Genomic DNA, 18,452 nt, shown 5'->3' with positions numbered 1-18,452 from the left:
ACGACTTGCAAACAGATTGTCTGCGACATCGCAAATTCTCTGGCCCTACTTAAAACAGACTTTACCCAAGAAGTTCAAACCTCTCTTCACGCCCAGGCTAAGTAGTGTTTTAAATCCCAATGTAGCACCTGTGTTTAACTGCAGCTGCTTGAGTAAAAGTTAATTTAGTCTTCCAGGGGAGAGAAAAGCAGAAATCATTAAGTTGCATCAAGCTACAGAGCCCTGATGCTGAGAGGGCTGTTGGGAACAGCATCTCAAAGCTTCTAAACCAGAGAATAGAATCAATCCATTTGTTCTGATATGCTGGACAGACATTTTAGGCAGGTCTACCACCAAGCTGTCTTTGGCAAAATGTAGCCTCATTTGCATTGCCATTTTCAAAAGGAAGTAAACTGGTGTAGAAATACATTTTGAGTGTAGCTATTTATAATACTGAAGTAGAGGTAAAAAGACAAGAAAACCTTGCACCTTCAACGTGCCAGCCCTATGGCTTCAGTCGAGTAGGAAGAAAAAACTTCATACATAAAATATGTACAGGACCTTACTCTGCTCTTCGTTATTCCCACATAAATCAGGAATGTCTCTAACTAAAGGAATTCTATAGGGATATAGACCAGATATAAAGAAAACCAGTACAGGTCCAAGATATATTTGAAATAAGCTGTATTTTATCTATATATAGATATAAAAATAATATTTATATTACATACATATTTTTTCATATATATACACACACACCAAAAAATATATATATGGTGTTGGATTTTAAAATAGCTTTCTCAGAATTAGTCCCTTTAGTGCAGTAGGAAAAATATTGCTAATATCAGCTTGAATGTGTTGAGCACAAGTTATTCCCTCAGAAGGCTTATTTGCCCTTGTTAACTTCGATATGAATTTACAGTTTGGCCATCTTTTTACCCACAAGTCATGTCATATACACTGAATTGCCCTAGCTGTGTAGGCAAGCACGATCACCTCCCCTTTATTTTTATTGAAACACAAAGCTATCCTATATTACTGAGTTGAGGAGGCCATATTTTTCAAGTAAATATTTAAAGTCATATGAGTTATATTTGATAGGAAAATTTGCAGCTTTTGGAAAGAAAGTGGGGTTGAAATCAAAACCAATAAACCTTCAAAAGTTTTAATGCTATATTTGCTTGAAAAAAAAAACAAGTTTGGGTTTTCCAAATATATATAGATTTCATAAAAAGTATATGCAAACTTTCTTGCCTTTATTTACTTATTTTTAAATGAGTAACTTGGGTAATGTAGCTTTAGATTCCCTCTTAAAAGCTTCCTCACATCAGGGTTATCTGGCCATTATAATTGGAACTCCCTTCTAAACATCAGCTTGCATTTTCGCTGGTAACAAAGTTAAATTGGAAAATACATTTGTTGAGGACAGTTAGAGCACTGAAGAACATATTGCTCAGGAGATGGCTAACGTTTCATATTTAACAGCCTCGAATGTAGAGAACAGCATTATTATTGCTTTGTTACAAACCCTCCAAATAGGAAATGAATTTTTTTCAAAGCAAATTAGGCAAAAACTTTAGAGGAAAGATATCACTGTGCCTTCATGCCCCTTCTGCTTCAGGTATATGAATATACACCAAAAAATGGATCCAGTAGTTCTGAACTTATTACCTGCCAAAAAATAATATCACAGCAGATTTCTACTCAAAGTAGTCTATTACAACACGTATTGAACCTTCCACACAGGAGTTCTGAGACCAAGCTAGGGAGCTTCACTTTATCATTTATAACGATAATTGGAATCTTGAAAACTTACAAGTTTAGTTGGTTGTAAGGTACAGCCAAGTTCGTAAGAAGGGTCATAGCAATGCTGGTACACTTGTTTCATCACTTTTGAAAATGGTTGGAAAAAATTCAAACCCAGCCATTTATTAGTTGAGTCAATTTTGTTTTCAGTCAAGATGGACTGCTCTCTAATGATTCGCTCTGAAATATATATATATCTTACTAAAAAAGGAAAGAAAATTAGCATGGATTTATCTTTGTGACTGATTTCTTGGAAACTCTTGAGATTAACATACTCAATTAGAAATCCAAAAAGCGAAGAGTCAAACATGGATTAAAGCTGATGAGACTAGCCTATAAGCAATTCTGACAATTTCTTCACACAACATGGGATTGAAGTATGGAATAAACTGTCAACAGCAGCAATATAAACTAGGAGCTGTAAATCAGCTGAGAAGGAATTAGGACGCATTTAAAAAAAATACAATGCATCTATAACCACTATCTAGACAACTATCCCTCACGATATCCTTGTCTCTAAATAGGAGAGACATGGATTTAACATATAGACTACTCTGTGGGTAAGGACTTGGCTGGATGGTCACACCCAAAGAGTTGCGGTCCACAACTCAATGTCCACATGGAGATCAGTGACAGGTGGTGTTCCTCAGGGGTCAGTGTTGGGACCAGCACTGTTTAACATCTTTGTTGGTGACACGGACAGTGAAATTGAGTGCACCCTCAGCAATTTAGAAGGAGTGATGGCTTTAAACTAAAAAAGGGTAAATTTGGACTATATTAGGAAGAAATTCTTCCCTCAGAGGGTGGTGAGGCCCTGGCACAGGCTGCCCAGAGAAGCTGTGGATGCCCCATCCCTGGAGGTGTTCAAGGCCAGGCTGGATGGGGCTTTGGGCAACCTGGGCTGGTGGGAGGTGTCCCTGCCCATACCAAGGGGGGATTGGAATTAGATGATCTTTCAGGTCCATTCCAACCCAAACCATTCTGTGATTCTATGAATTCTGGATTAGGTTGGCAGCTGCATTTTCTGGTATTTGAAGAAGTCTGTCAGGCTATTTCCAAGATCTGTTTTATGTAACTACTGCTACTAAAGAATGTTTTTTTGAATTGGAGCCTATGAACAGTTTTTCGGGGGGTGGGAAGGGGATAATGTTCTGTGTTGCTCTAGGTTTTCTACTTCTGTGTGTTAAACCCATGTATGAGGCTGAAACAGCCCAAGAAGAAAAAAAAAGTACACAAGACCTGTTTCCTGTTTTTCCTAAAATTACAAAGAGAGGTAGTACCGAGTCTCACACGTATTGCTACTCAGTGTGTCTATCACTGTGCTTTCCAGGCCTAAAAGTTCGATACTACAGTTTACATAGATTTTCTGCACGTTTAAAATTGATTGATATTACCCAAGCTGGAAGGTTTGGATTCCTTTCTTTCTACAGGCTTCAAAAAACAAACAAACAAGAACAAGAAAAACAAACCCCATTTTCTGATAAAATTCAGTTGTCCACCTACCCATACATATAATAATACAATAACACTTCTGCTCCAGACAGGTGGAGATTGTATGGCACATCTGGCAGTCCTATACTGCTCCCTGTGACCCCTGAGCATCCTTAAATGCATCTAAATGGACACCAACCGCAAAGGTTTCTTCTAGGCACCTAAATTTACACCTGCCATCTATCTTAAGGACACCGAGTCCCACTTTTTGTGTATCTGAAAGAACCTGTCCGTAGCAAATCAATTACTTACTAGGGATATGATGCATTTGTGAGAATTCAAAAAGACCTATTTTTAAATTGTTACACAAATTGAAGTCATGCACATTCCTATTTTGTTTCATCACGATACAGAATTGTGATAAGCTTACACAACAACCTAGTATAAGCGCATGGAAATAATGACTATTAAATGCCTACCCAAGTATTTTAACAGGCAACTGAATAATTTGAATGCATAATCATGACAAGACAACTAGCTGCCTGTATTACTGTTATCCTTGTTTATAAATTTTACAGGCAGATATGTTCTTAATCTTAGCCTAACACTGGGGGAAAATACTGCACTGTTAACTTTTAACAAAGTTGATTTTTATGACAACAGTTACCGTACTTCAGTCCTCAATTCATTCCAAAAATCCCCATGCTTAGGGTTTTCTATTGTCTGGCTATACCCTCAGAGATGCAAAGCCAATTGGAAACAGAAGGCAAAGGGATCTAGGTAGAAGTCAGATTACACAAATCAGGGAATAAGCATACAGAAGTGTTAGAGCTGTATATTTTTTAGTATCACATCAGATACGCTTATTTCTGCATGCCATTCGGATAATAGGGCTAGAATCCCCATGCCTACATGCTGTATTTTTAAACAAAATGTGTTTGACAAAGCATGAAAACAAGAAAAACAGGAGGATGAAGCAGGCTGAAAAGATCTCATGCAGCAACATTTCATATGCACTTTCACAGCTTGTTCTATCAGCCAGTCTGAAGTGGTGACCACTACAAGCATGTAGAGCACTTCACAGCTCCCGTAATCAGACTTTGTTGGACTCACAAAGTCACCACTTATTTAAAAGCAGGTCTGCCTATGCATTGTGTTTACTTGGAATTTTTGGAAGATTTGAAAACTCAGCTCGAAAAGAGAAGCTATGATCACAGTGTTTTGTTCTCTAATACACGTATCTTGTTCAATACTGCTCATGTATAAGTTAAGACCTTACCTCTAAGCCTCCATAAAGAAACATATTTCAAATCTAGGCTTACAATTTATCTCTGGATGCTTAAGGCAGAAAAGAAAATAATCCAGCTGCAACTTACGTGCACCATACACTCCCCCTCTCACTTTCCATTCAATTCTGTCTCTGTTCTAGTTGAGTCTCATGGCTCTGCACTGCCAGACCTTGACACAGGGACTTTTTTTTTCCCTGTAATATATAAAGCAAGGGCATTCCATACTTAAGCAGGTTCAGATGAACAACATGCTCCAGTGAAGTATTGATCGCTTCTTTCCTGCACACCCTCTGTTGACCTAAAAGCTATCTTCCATGCTACTGTTTCCCCAGAACCATTCCCAAATGCCTTGAACTCTTACCTGATATTTCTGATATCGCCTTTGATCTTGCTGTGTTTCTACTCCTCCAAGCATGACATGAAAGCAACATTCCTGTATTGTTTTACATTTGAAATGAGCTATATTTCAAAGCTCTGATGTCATCAGGACAACTTTATATCATCTCCAGCGAAATATATCTGCTCAACAGATGTGAAACAGATCTTTTGTTTCACTACTCAGTTTAAAGCCAGAAACATAAATAATTGAATGAGATGGTGTTTTGTAATGATGCCCAGGTATTTGCCTGTCAAGTCTTAAAAAGCCAAAACCTTACTGTTGACCTCCTGTTTAAGGCTGATTCTGAACAACCGTCAATCCAACAGTTTTAGTGCACATGACTCCTGCAGCCACACATGGAAATATAGGAATTAAAACCAAAAAGGGGGCTTTACATTTGCATTTTATCCCTGTAGGCATCTTGTTAACTTTCTAAATAGATTTCCTTACCAGGGTGAGGAGGTGGAAGACCGGTGGGTGGAAGGCTTGGTCCATAGGACCCACCGCATCCTCCACCAGTACAGAGACCCACCAGTACATGCCTCTTTTGTTTTTAATTTGTATTAGATTGAGCTTCCTATTTTCTGAGAAGTGAGTGGGCAAATTAAGAGAACGTCAGGAGGACAACGATGAAGAAATGCAAAGGGGAAGAGAGAAAAGGTTGGACAAAGGAGAGCAACATGAAGTTTCCAGCTGTTATGCCAGGCCAAAATCTTCTCCAATTTGACTGTCACTACTTCTCCACAAGTGTCAAAATTCACCTTTTAAAAAATATATTTAAAAAATAAGAAAGCCAATACTAGGAAGACAACACCAAATCAAACAAGGGAAAATGCAATCTTACCTCCATTTCCCCTGTAATCCCAGACCACAAGGCCTGCCTTCTGTTATTATCTCTCTAGCTGCATGAAATTGTCCCGATGCAGACACACATTTTAGTTACTGGCAAGGTAGCTGAAAATATAGTTTATGGAGGCCCTCATGTCTCCACAAAGAAGCAGCCATTGCCAGAATGTAAAAACCAGCCTTAACCCAGGAGCATCTCTTAACAGTAAAGCCCATGATATCAGTCACCTGCTCAACTTTAATCTACTCTTGAACATACACATACATCTCTGCAACTTTTTTGTCCAGACATTTTTCTGTCCGCTGAAGATTGAGTACCATCGCTTATTTCTCTCTATGATATTTGTAAAGCCTCAAGGAAAAAAAAAGTTATGATGAGCCCTAGCGCTTCACTGCTGCAAAGTTCATTTACATAAGTCTGACTACAGTTATTCCTCAGGTGTTAAAGCTTCATGGAAATAGAACAGATACAGTAACAAAGGTATAACTGACAGTCTGTCATATTGACCGATGTGCTTTTTGATTCAACTCTATAAATATTTACTCGGTACTATCTTTTAGAAGATTAACTTAGAATGTAGTTCAAGTTCAAACCCCCGTTTCATTACAATGCTAAAAGAATATTCCCTGTACACCACACATCAAAGCAGGAAGTACAGGTAAATATTAAGCTTGTCCATAGTACTGGGAAGCAATCAGGAACATACTGTATGCAGACGCAACAGCACAATAGCGCTGGGCACTGAGCTACTATTCCCTCAAGTTGAAGGCTGGATTCCCTCGTGGCGCTTCTTTCACGAGCAGCACTCCATACCACAAATTGATCAGCACTCCTGAGCCTCATGGCAGAAATACAAAACAACTCAGTTTTATTTATGTAAAGCTAAAAAGGGAATTAGAGACCTCTTCTCTCATTCCCCCAGACTTCTACGGCATTTCTTCAGTTTCCAGTCAATTCGGCTAGTTTTATAGTTTTGGAGGTGAAGTTCCTTCAAGCCAGAAATAAAGCCGACTCACCACAGGAACTACAAACAAATTGAGCTATTCCCATTGCTGGGGGCCTAAAAGATTTCTTCTTTCTGTTGCTCTATTTCCCATAAGCCTTAAACTTGCTCCCAGCTTCTACACACAGAGGAGTTACCGGGGCGTGGGGCTGTAGCGAGTCGTGCATTTTGTAGTGCTCAAGCTTTGGATGGAACTGACTCCCACTCTTACGTGTGGAAGTCAAGAGACCCAGAAGCTCATGTGCCTCAGTACCACATGTGGACAGAACTGAACAGAAACTAACACAGCACAGAGAACATTTGACCGCATTCTCAGAGCAGACTTGCATCCTATGCATTTTACAGCAACTTCTTTGGCTAATAAAATCACTCCCTATACCAAGACGATTAAACTACCTCAGACTGGAGGCTCCAGAGGCCTTCATGTCTCTTCAACCCCTTGCATAGCTTCTGACACGGTAGGATATAACTTAGTTAACTAACATTCGATGCAGGACTTTTAATGTATTTGTCAGGCCATAGTAAATAAAACAAAAACATACTATGCTGTGATATGAGTGAAACAGGTTTTTCAAAACTAATTTTCAAAGGCAGAAAATAATTTCAGAAGGAAAATGCCAACCTTGAAGCTGCTAAGCATTTTCTGGACAATTCAGGAAAACAATATTACCCATGCTCAATAAAAAAACACTAAACAAGTTCTTTTTACTTATATTTCTCTTGCACAGTAATGAACACCATTGTCATCAACAACACTTGAAAGCCTTTACTAGAAACCGTGAGTTACTATCAGCCAAAATCAAGTTAAGGACTATTTCAGAAAGTTAAACAACCCAAACCTTAGTTATCATTGAAACTGTGGTAAATTTGCCTCAGAGCTGTAAAGGTGGCCTCTGCAGTAGGGTAAGAACACACCTGTGAAATCTCAGGAATGCGGATCTAAATCTGGCAGAAAATCTGGCTAAAGAAGTGGAATACAAACAAGAATCGGATGCTTAAAATATAGAAAAACCAACTCCTCACATTATTTTTACAAATCCAGAACTACATGTATACCACACAACCATCCTGTGCTCACTCACCACAGCAACCTGCCATTATTTTGACAGCACAGTTTAATCTGTATTGAAATTATAACAGTAGAGATTAGAACTAATTCAGAAATAGTTAACAGAGGAAAAAATGAAGGAATTAATGGAGAATATCTGTTCTCTAAGAGCCTAACACCATGCATAAAAGATGATTGGACCCTGAGGGAGTCAGATATACACACACTGACCATGATATGATTCGCTGAATAGTAAAACATTACTTAGCCACTATCTGCTATAATCTACATAACTGGCTGCCTAATTATAAGTGTTTTAATTTTCTTACTATTAACCTCATTCATGCCTGCTTAATTCGAGAAAGAAATAGAAAAATGAATATATACACACATGGAAACATGTAAATAAAACTTCAACGAACAGTGCAGAATTCGCTTTACCAGCAAACTTTACCGATAGTATTTTTTGCCTATTTTATTATTTGCCTAAGTGAGTTCCTTCCAATTCTTTTAAACAAACTTTTGATTTAACTTTATCCTCAAATTCAAGTTTTATAAATATAAACTATATTTAATAATTCAAGTGTTTCCATGAATACAAAGAAACTTTCAGTAAGACCACTTGCACAGCAGGGATAAACCTTTTCCTTGACATCTCATATCCAAGGCTTCACTGTACCAAAGCCTTCACTTTTCCTTTTGCAAAGGCTAAATGATTGAAGTGTACTAACTTGAAAACTGTTTCCTTTCCCAGATTAAGTTGTTAAATATCAAAACAGATGTCAGTCCTTTTAGCTCAATCCATTTGGATAAGATTTTCTTTTTAGAAAAAACAACTTGAGGAGTAAGCACTGCTAAAGCCCATCCCTTTAGTTACTCCTACCTCAATAATATACAAAACCACATTCTTGTAGAAGCAGTATAGTATGCACTTGGTAACTCGGTTGTAACTCCAAGCTCCATGGACCAACAACAGCTTCTCCAAGTAGGAAAACTGAAAGAAAGAAAACAAGTTTTTACATATATGAAGAACAGTTTAAAAGAAAAGAAAAGGTTAGAGTAACCTCTCCACCAAAACGTTCAGATCAGCTATGAAAGCTGTTCAAGTGCAATATTTAAATATTTTAGCAAAATGCTGGTAATGACAAATAATATTTACATATTACAAAGTAGCAGCATATGCCCAAAAGGACAAGTAAATGAATCTAGTGGCTGTAAAAACAGATAATTTATAATGTTAGTCTGAACCACAGGTACAACTCAATTCAGCTTCTTCAGAATTCAGCAATTTTGAAAATGGATTTAATTTTTTTGGTTGGTTGGTGTTTTTTTTTGTTTGTTTGTTTTTTCCCCTCCCAGAAGCAGTCTCACAACGCAACCTAGGAAATGCATAATTTTCTAGTCTTGGCTTCATCAGGAAACCTTTTTATGGCCTGCAGCATTCTTCTTTTGTACAGAGGGCCCAAACCAGGGACTAGATTCACCATTCAGCATGTGTGTACCTGAAGGGCTGTTGTACACTAATGTGAGACCATTATTTGCTTAGCTTCTTTTTCTATGAGCGGACTGAAAATTGACTTACTAAATGTAGAGTATAGCTCAGTTATTTTAACGAAAACCTACTTGAAACTTTCAAAGCTACAATAATGAATTAGGACTGTCATGAGAGAGCTCTACTCCCATGATTTCCAGCACTGAAGTCACTGAACCACAAATCCTGTAAGAACAGCCTTTCTGACATGCATCAGCAACTCCGATTTGTTAGGTTACGCTAGCAAGAAAGAGGGAGAGAAAATAAAAGTGAACCAAACCTCACGGTTCAGCTTCAGTCCAGCTTGAATCAGGACTGAACGCGGGGCGCTCACGAGGGAGTAGTTAACCTACTAGCTATCTACTGCCTCAGTTAATATGCACCACTACTGACCTTTACACAAAATTCGCTGACAAAACACATCAGCAGTGATGGGAACCTTCCCACTACATCCTGACATGTCACCCCAAACACCTGTAGAGAACAGATGCACCCTAAAAATTCTCTGCTGACTCTAAACAGAGACCCTCTTGGATGTGGTTCTCTTTGCAGTTCAAGGCCAGAGGAGAAATCTTAGCATTAATAACTCTGTAGTGTGTACACTCATGAAAATGAGTGCACTACGGAGCACAGCATGTTAGTAACTTAAATAACGTAGTTCTAAGCCTGTATACACTGTGAAGAGTCCTGCTAGGAGGTAGCAAGAAATTGAATTTGTTTTGATGCTGATGATTGAAACAGTGCAAATGCACAGCTACTGGCATACTCTAGTGACTGTGTGGACAGGGCTCTACTAAGACACTTCACTTGTTCAGGCACTGCTGCATTTATGGATTTTAAAAGCAGAAGAAAACACGAACATTCATCTAAGAAAGAACTTTTCCCTAGTTAACGCTCTCTAGACAGCAGATGCTCTCTGGATTAAGATGATAAAGCTTTTTACTGGAGAAAAAGTTATTCTATTCAATTCTACTACTGTCTCTCTAAGCAGTTCGGTCATTTGATTTGGGAATTCTCTAAATATGGATCACTGGTGCAATATCAGTTCAAGGGAAAAGGATGATTCAAACAGATGCTCCTTGCACCTGTGGAAGCTATTTGGAGCAGAGTCAGACGCAAGTTGCCTTTTTATTTTTGTTTGGTTTATGCTTTGATTCCCTCTGGAATCCTGAATGAGTCTATATGGAGAGTTTCTCTTCCATAAGTGCCTACTCCTGGCACTACTGTATTTGAAATACCATTTGAACATGAGATGCTACACTATAGTGGTCATTTTAAATTACTCAATAAGAACATACTTTGCCTTCAAGGCATGTGCACACAGTAACAATTCAGTGGGAGTTGTATGTCTTCGTTGAAAGAAATATACCCCATGGAGATCAAGTTTTTCTTTTAAACACTTTCATGAAACATTCGCATATACTACTAGTCCATTTTACAAGAGGGATTCTTTTATATCTTTTCTAACTAGCACAAACCTTTTCTGAATCATTAAAAAAAGATACAGTTTCATAGTGTTTTACTAATTTTTGAAAGTTTAAATTCTGTACTAGTGCAATCAGCTTCTATTTCGGATTGAACTAAGAAGATTCATTGCTATTGTCAGTAACTCCTAGATCAGGATATAAACCAAGAACAACTTATTTCCCACATGCCAACATTAAGTCCAAATGCATGTTTTGTTGTTGTTGTTTTGGTTGGTTGGTTTTTGTTTTGCTTTCATTTTGGTAATTCAGAAGCAATACATGAATACAAAGGGACTTCAGATTTAATGTTACTGCAACTAATGCAGAAGAAATTAAGTGTAGGACATGCTTTTTGTCCCTCTGCAGACAAAATTCTCACTGCTTATGCTTACTTATTAAAATGGAAGTAACAAATTATCTGAGGAAGTAAAAGTAAAGAGCATTTGATTAAGTTCTACAGCAGAAACAATGTATAGTCTACAGAAGTTAAAAACAACAAAATGATTGTGAGATACCAAAGACTACGACCATGGCAGTTCCTATAATGCTGCATATTTGGAATTAACTGTTTATGACAGAATGAGCCCTTGATGAAACAGCCTAAAATTTTCAAGGTAAGTTTGGTGGAAGGTCTTAGTTACTCAAGCCTGGAATCCAATGTGCTTCATCTGACTGCAGAACGCAATACAGCAGCAATACAAGACTGACACTTTGCTTCACAGCAGGGTTAACACATCAACAGTTCTGTCTAAATAATAAAATTACCCATACCTTTTCAAAACCTCACCTTATACTGAAATTACAAGAAAGTATCATTTCATATCAATTGGTAAAGCAAATCTGCCTACACCCTGGCAGAAGGGAACATTAGCTGATGCTCACATATCACTGAAGAGACAGTTCATCATCTCTGCTTTCTGTCAGCTCCCATCTGTTCTTGCCCTGTGATCAGTCTCAAACACGTGGCACAGAGAACCTTAGCTACGAACAGTATTCAGAAGATGTCTGGCAACTGAAGTATGTCCTTCCTTTCTTATGCTTTGTTTAAAGTCTTTATTCTACACCTTGGTCTCTTAACTGAAAATAAAAAGGCTTGTCTTTAGGTCTCCTATTTTACTCTCCTCTTTAGCTTGAGTAATCAGTGCAGAATTTTACAAGACAGTTTGGGAGCACTCTTCAAAATAATGCACCTAAAATTAAAATGTTGTCCAACTCCTCAGGACTGTGAACAATTTTTGGATACATCATGGGGGTGGGGGAAATAAAAAAGGAAAACACAGCCTCTAAATAAGAATTTCCAAACAAACTCTTACACACCTGTTTGGAATGCCTATTCATGGTAAGGGAAAAGAACTTGAACAAGGGAGATACAGTTACACTTAAAAGCACGTCAACATAAGTATGACGAAGTGCTTCTCCTCGATTATTGAACAGCCAAGCCACTGCACAGCTGGCAGGAACAAACTGAAGCTTTGAGGTAGGACAGAGCTTTGTCATGAAGAATACAGAAGTCAGAACAATGGATCCCGAAAATACATCCCAGGTATCTGTTTTAGATGCTGCCATGAAAAGAAAAAGAGCAGAGATTCTCCTAGCTTGAAGGCTAGGAGAAGCCATCGAGCACTACATGGGGTGTCTGACAGCAGGGTATGGCAGCTGTAGTTTTTTGCCTCTGACCTGTGCAATAGCATAATCTGAGCAATTGGTTGCCTGCATGCCCTCGTTGCCACTGATCCCGACTCCGACGTGAGCTGTCTGGATCATTCCCACATCGTTGGCACCATCCCCAATGGCAAGTGTTATGGCATTCACATGTTTCTTTACCATGTCTACTATTTCAGACTTCTGTAGAGGAGATACTCTGAAAAGGAAAGAAAAACGTGTCAATTTCTCACATGCTGAGTTATGTGCCTTTTCCAAAAGGACAGCTGTCATCTACATTTAGAAATAATCAAAGTGCAGTTGCTGGATTTTTTTTTTTTAATTCAACAGCTAAGCTTCAGAACCTGTGCCAAACCATTTCAGAAAGAGAAAGCAATTTTAAAAATAATTTTGCATTTGCATAAAATATGAGGATGTTATGATTAAAAAAAGACCAAGCAGACATGAAAGCCTTTCAAGCTTTTCTTCTGTCCCTCAGCCCCACCTGATACACTTCGGTGTACACCAGTGGTATTACACTGGGAACACTGGAGAAGGGAGTTTCATCTTCAGCTACCATGTTTAATGATTAACAGTGCAGGCTTCCCTACCTGCTGCCAATGCTGCATCTGCATCCAGATGGAAGAAAACCACGAATATTCAGAGAACAAATCAATCCGAAGCATTTTCAGTTGCTGGGCAAACATGCTGTAGGCTTACCTTATTCCCTCTTTCAGCTCATTTCCCCTCTTGCAAACCCTTTCTTTCACCCTTAGACTACCCAGTTTAGACCAGAAAGAGTACGGCCTTCTTCTATATGTCGCATACGTCCTGTGTGCTGGTGCCACCTGGGCTTACCCAAAACCAATTCCAAACCAAAAGACTGCCCCCAAAACACCTGAACACTCTCATCAGATTTTTTTGGTAGTTATTTTAACCTGATCCTTTCCTCATTTTATATTAGTTTGTTTAATAAAAATTCACGGAATTTAATGGAGTTAAACTAACCTAAACCAGGGAGAAATGGAAAAAATACGCAGGACTAAGTTACTAAATTGGATGAGACACCCAAAATGCTTTTTTCATGACAAGGGGGATCAGGTTACCAAATCATATGAGGTATTCTGGAAATACCTACATGTAAATTAAATATTTCCATTCTAAGCCCATCTGTACAAACAACTTTAATTCCTTTCCCCTTCAGTTTTAGTTAAAGTTCTAAATTATTTTATATTCCCTTAAATGAAGCTTTAGAGAAACCTTCTCCACATCAAATCAGCCAAATAACACTCAACAAAAAGAATATAACTGATATCTAAAAGCTTTACTATGAAAATGGGGGGAGAAGGGGGAGCTTGGGGAATGGGGGAGACAGAAGCTTTTTACAGGGCTTTTTTTTTTTCCAGGGTCTAGATCCTGTGGGAGCAACTTGTACAGCCTTTTAATATGCCTGGCTGGATTACTGTTGATCTAAAAAAGCAACGTCCTCTCAGTATTGTTTTGTGCTGACTGCCTCTTAAGGTGAGACTCGATAAGCAACCAAGGGGGGGAAGTTTCCAAGAAAAAATTGTTGGACTCACAATTCACATGTGAACTGAAACACCTGAAAAGTCTAGCAGCTGTCCTGCTCCTAAAAGCTGAACAAGGGAAAAGTGGAGTGGGCCATAAAATTTCCTTAATACAATTGGATAGATCTATTAAGCACTCAGCTGACTGGCAGCAAAAGCAGCACTGGGCACCGTAGGGGCCCAGTCACGACACCCCCACAAAACCCCAACACACCAACTGATCTAGAAGCATGAAGCGTGTCAGTTTATAAATATAAAGCAACTCTGAATGCCCTCTGCATCAGACTCTAACTTCTTGTATACATACATGCATGCACACACCCTCCCAATCTTCACATAATAAAATAGCAAAGCACGGAGCAGGGAGTCGGCAAGGACTTCAAACCATAAAATGAGTGCTCCAGAGGGACAGGATTCACGAGTGTGCAGGCCCTCAGTTACCAGCCCCAGGGGCACCTCTGGTGCAGGGGGCCACATGCCTTGGCAGACCCCGCGTGTAATTATTTCATTGCGGCTGAGTGCTGGGCCTATCTGCTGACTTCCTTCTCCAAGACAAAAATCTCTCAAAAGGCCTGTTGGCTTTCATTTAGTTTTCTGTTGTATGGCAATAGAAATAGCTAAGAAATATCCTGATTTTAAATACGCTTCAATTAGCAGGGGAATGGTTAAATATATATATATATATTGTGAGCAGTATCTGTGATTTTGTAACTAAACTAGCAGCTTGTCTACAGACACTTTGGACATAACCAGGATGGGGCGGGGAAGCTTGGGCTTGTTCTCATGCAGTTGGGCTGTGGCATGGAGCCTGCATTTGCCCTGTGCCTGCAGTGTGGGGGGGCGGGGGGCCTTCGGACTTTAAATGGACTTCGCCCTTAGAAGCTGGTGAAGGGCCTGGAGCACAAGTCCTGTGAGGAGCGGCTGAGGGCACTGGGGTTGTTTAGTCTGGAGAAGAGGAGGCTCAGGGGAGACCTCATTGCTCTCTGCAACTACCTGAAAGGAAGGGGTGGGGAGCGGGGGGTTGGCCTCTTCTCACAGGTAACTAGTGGTAGGACTAGAGGGAGTGGCCTCAAGTTGGGCCAGGGGAGGTTCAGGTTGGAAATGAGGAGACATTTCTTCTCAGAAAGAGCAGTCGGGCATTGGGATGGGTTGCCCAGGGAGGTGGTGGAGTCACCGTCCCTGGGGGTGTTCAAGGAAAGGTTGGACGTGGCGCCTGGGGACATGGTTTAGTGGGTGACATTGGTGGTAGGGGGATGGTTGGACCAGAGGTCTTGGAGGTCTTTTCCAACCTTAATGATTCTACGAATCTGTGATTAGTGACCACTAGTTGTCAATTCAATTGAATGCCCAAATACAAGTTTATGAACTATCACCTAATGTACACATGAGCATGCTTTTCCCATCTAGACCAGATGAAGCTAAACATACCCACAGTCAAATAACACCCACAGGTAGAAACTAACATCTTCATATACCTAATACAAAAATGGCTAAATGAGCTATGGTGAAAACTAGATATATGCTTTAAGCACAAAAAATCTCTTTGCATTTGATATAAAATTAAACCTAAGAGAAGATTTCTAAGAGAAGATTTCAGCACAAGGAGTTCCTTGATTATAGTTATTTAATCTAAATTGAAGTTTGATAATAACTATCCTCTTTACCCTGCCCCCCCGCACTCCTCCACAGCCCCCTTCCATCAAGTCCATCCCCAAAGCACCGAGAACACATTTTGCTGCACACAGCATTACTGCTACAAAAGCTGCAAATTGAGATGGCTCCTGATTTCCCGAGGGGTTTTACACCCCTCCCACCTCCCTCTCAGCTTCCAAACCTCTTCTGTACTCCTTGTAATCTATTTGGTCCCACCACGCTGCGCGAGGCAACATTAATCCCCTCAGCACAATGATCAGAGCTGCGGTTCCTTTCCCCCTGGTCTATGGGCTGTCTACACGAGGAAGTGGAAGATTAGAGCGCAGGACACTATTAACCTGAAGCTTCCCCCAGGTGATAGCTTGGGAGGGGAGGAAGAACAGCCAAGTTTACAAAGATTCCTGGACAAATGAGTAAGTTCAAAGTAAAAAGCACTAGGAAAGATCCAGCTACTTTGGAGAAAAATTTTGCAGCGACACGCAGCTATGGGTAATTCTCATTTGGGTGGAACATCCCTGGCTTTCACTGCAGAGCTTACTGCAGCAGTATCAGGACATAAGCCTTGCCTGGATATATACCCAAATAAGAATTAAGATGTGAGCAAAACATCAGCTGCATCAAAATCTTGTGCTTACTCAGGCACTAATCAAGTGGTCAGCCAGCAGCGCCTCTTAAAAAGCTTCTTAGAGCAAAACTTTAGAGGGTTCACTGGAAAAGTTTACACATAAGTTGTTTTTATTGTCTCTACCCTAAAGTATCTTTAAAAAGTATCTTTAAAGTATCTTTAAAAACAGAAACGATCAACATAGCCTAGGCCAATTCTCTCTTCTAAGCATATTCCTGGGAGGAAAATAAAAAGTCAGAGCTCAGATACCATCACAGTGACAGGATCAAGTCTTGAGATTCCTGCTCAAACCGCTTCCCAGCAAATCTGCACGTCAGCTCTTCATGCTGCAGAGAGCTGCGTTCAGGACTGTGCCTTTAGAAAGTTTTTAGTATACAACATTTGGTTGTACAATATAAAGCGTTCAACGGAGATGGAAGGGATGCATGAAGTCAGGTGTCAGCCACAAAGGAGGTCTGCTGTGTGCCCACCACTGGGATCCTCAGGCTCAAAGCTGTCTTTATCAGGTATCTTTAATGGATTAATACAGAAAGCAGTTTCCTGAATGAGATGACTGGTGCCTAAATGCCATGTTACCTCCCCCATAATGGAATGGGTGGAGGCAACAGGGTGCCCAAAGCCCTGTGCCTTGGGAAGAAGTTGGGGGAGAGACGCAGCCCAGAGCCAGGGACCTTCGAAAAGATGTGGACCTAATTATCCTCATATCATTTAAATCCATAACAAAACTGGAAGGAGATACAGGTAAGTAGTTTTCAGGCAATGTGCTTCAATATTTTTACTATCACTAAATGCTTTTGTTCAAGTCCCTCTATTACTTGAGAAAGCAGCACAGGGCACTGAGCAGTGACACAGCCGGTGCCCACAGAGCAGTGCTAAGTGCCTTCTGCAGATCAGCTCCCGACAGTTTTAAACCTTCAGTTTGCAGTTCATAGAATCATTAAGGTTGGAAAACACTACCCTTTCTGAGAAGCAGTGGCTTCTTCAGCCTGGGTAGACACATCCATGAGCAAGCTTCTTACAGGATACGTCTTGCCTGTTTAGAAAAATGTTCTACTCAGCATTTCGCTAGAAGATTTGCTCGGGTTTGCCTTAAGAGACTTGAAGCACAGGTGAAGGATTTTCCAGTTCTATTTTTTTCACTAGGAATACATGTGAGACAACCAAAGCAATTCAAAAATTCCTAACAGATCTGTCGTCTTTCATTGAGAGATGACATTGAAAAATGAAGTGATATCATCTTCAAAAATAAATATTTTACTTAGAAGCCCATTTTGGTAACAGTATTTTTAAAAACTTGATTGTTTCCAAACCACAGATGAAAAATAAATGTAGTCTCAATATTAATTGAGGTTATCGACTGTATATAGAAAACATTATTAATAAAGAACAAGGTTAAATAATTTATAAGAGATGAGCTTATAATCAGACCACGTTACAAGGCCATCTGCCCTCCCTGTACATCTGCCCACCTGAGCACAGCTTGGTACTGGTTCTCCCTCTCCTCTGCTCCCTCTACGCCTTTTTTTTCCCCCCTTAAACCAAGGGAGCCTGGAGCATTTCTATTGCAAACTGCATACGTCTCCCACCCCTAATTCAATGAAAGGTATTCTTTTAAGACATTCTTACTCAAACAGATAATGTTAATTTGTGAAAAAACAAAAAGGGAAAGCAACGAAGGAAGCTGTTTCAAGTATTACCTCCTGCTTCCACGCTGTAACAGGGATTAAACACAGACATTAATGTCTTTAACATGAAACATTAATTTGATATTCTGCTTCCTTGAAATGCCTCGTTAATGCAACACAAGAGGCTCTCAAGAGCCTACCTTTATTGCAGCGAACATGATTTTACCCTGTTCTATCGTAAAACGCACCAGTACTTCAAAATGCTCAGTGACCTCATCTTCAGAGAAGGCAGAGATGGGACACAGCCCAGAAAAAGCTGAGAGCTATCAATAACACTGACATTTAAGTATATGCACTGATCCTCATAAAGAGGAGCAAGGTAAATTAAAGCACCACTACGAGTAGCATTCAGAAAGCAAGGAATGTTACCGTGACATCATACTTAGCAGCTTTTAATTAGACTTTGATTTCTTCTGACACACACCGGTGTGCAGACTTCAACCACGTGTCATCCAAGCGAGGGCTGGTCTTGAATCACATCCACAAGGCTCTGAGACATCT

At 39.7% G+C, this 18,452-nt stretch overlaps 1 protein-coding gene across 9 annotated transcripts in view; it reads right to left on the bottom strand.

Annotated features, from left to right (window-relative positions):
• Positions 1-18,452, bottom strand: part of ATP8A2 (ATPase phospholipid transporting 8A2) — a 328,555-nt gene that overhangs the window by 140,862 nt on the left and 169,241 nt on the right. For all 9 annotated transcript variants that reach the window (XM_040543949.1, XM_040543951.1, XM_040543954.1 and 6 more), the window contains 2 exons: positions 12,457-12,640; positions 8,666-8,776 (listed from right to left, as the gene is read on the bottom strand). In XM_040543949.1, coding sequence (XP_040399883.1) covers positions 8,666-8,776; positions 12,457-12,640 — 295 coding nt within the window. The remainder of the gene's footprint in view (positions 1-8,665; positions 8,777-12,456; positions 12,641-18,452) is intronic.

This window comes from Cygnus olor, chromosome 1 (genome assembly GCF_009769625.2).
Source record: "Cygnus olor isolate bCygOlo1 chromosome 1, bCygOlo1.pri.v2, whole genome shotgun sequence".
Taxonomy (NCBI): Eukaryota; Metazoa; Chordata; class Aves; order Anseriformes; family Anatidae; genus Cygnus; species Cygnus olor.
The sequence above is the reverse complement of the archived record's forward strand: the minus strand, read 5'-3'. Positions and strand labels throughout refer to the sequence as shown.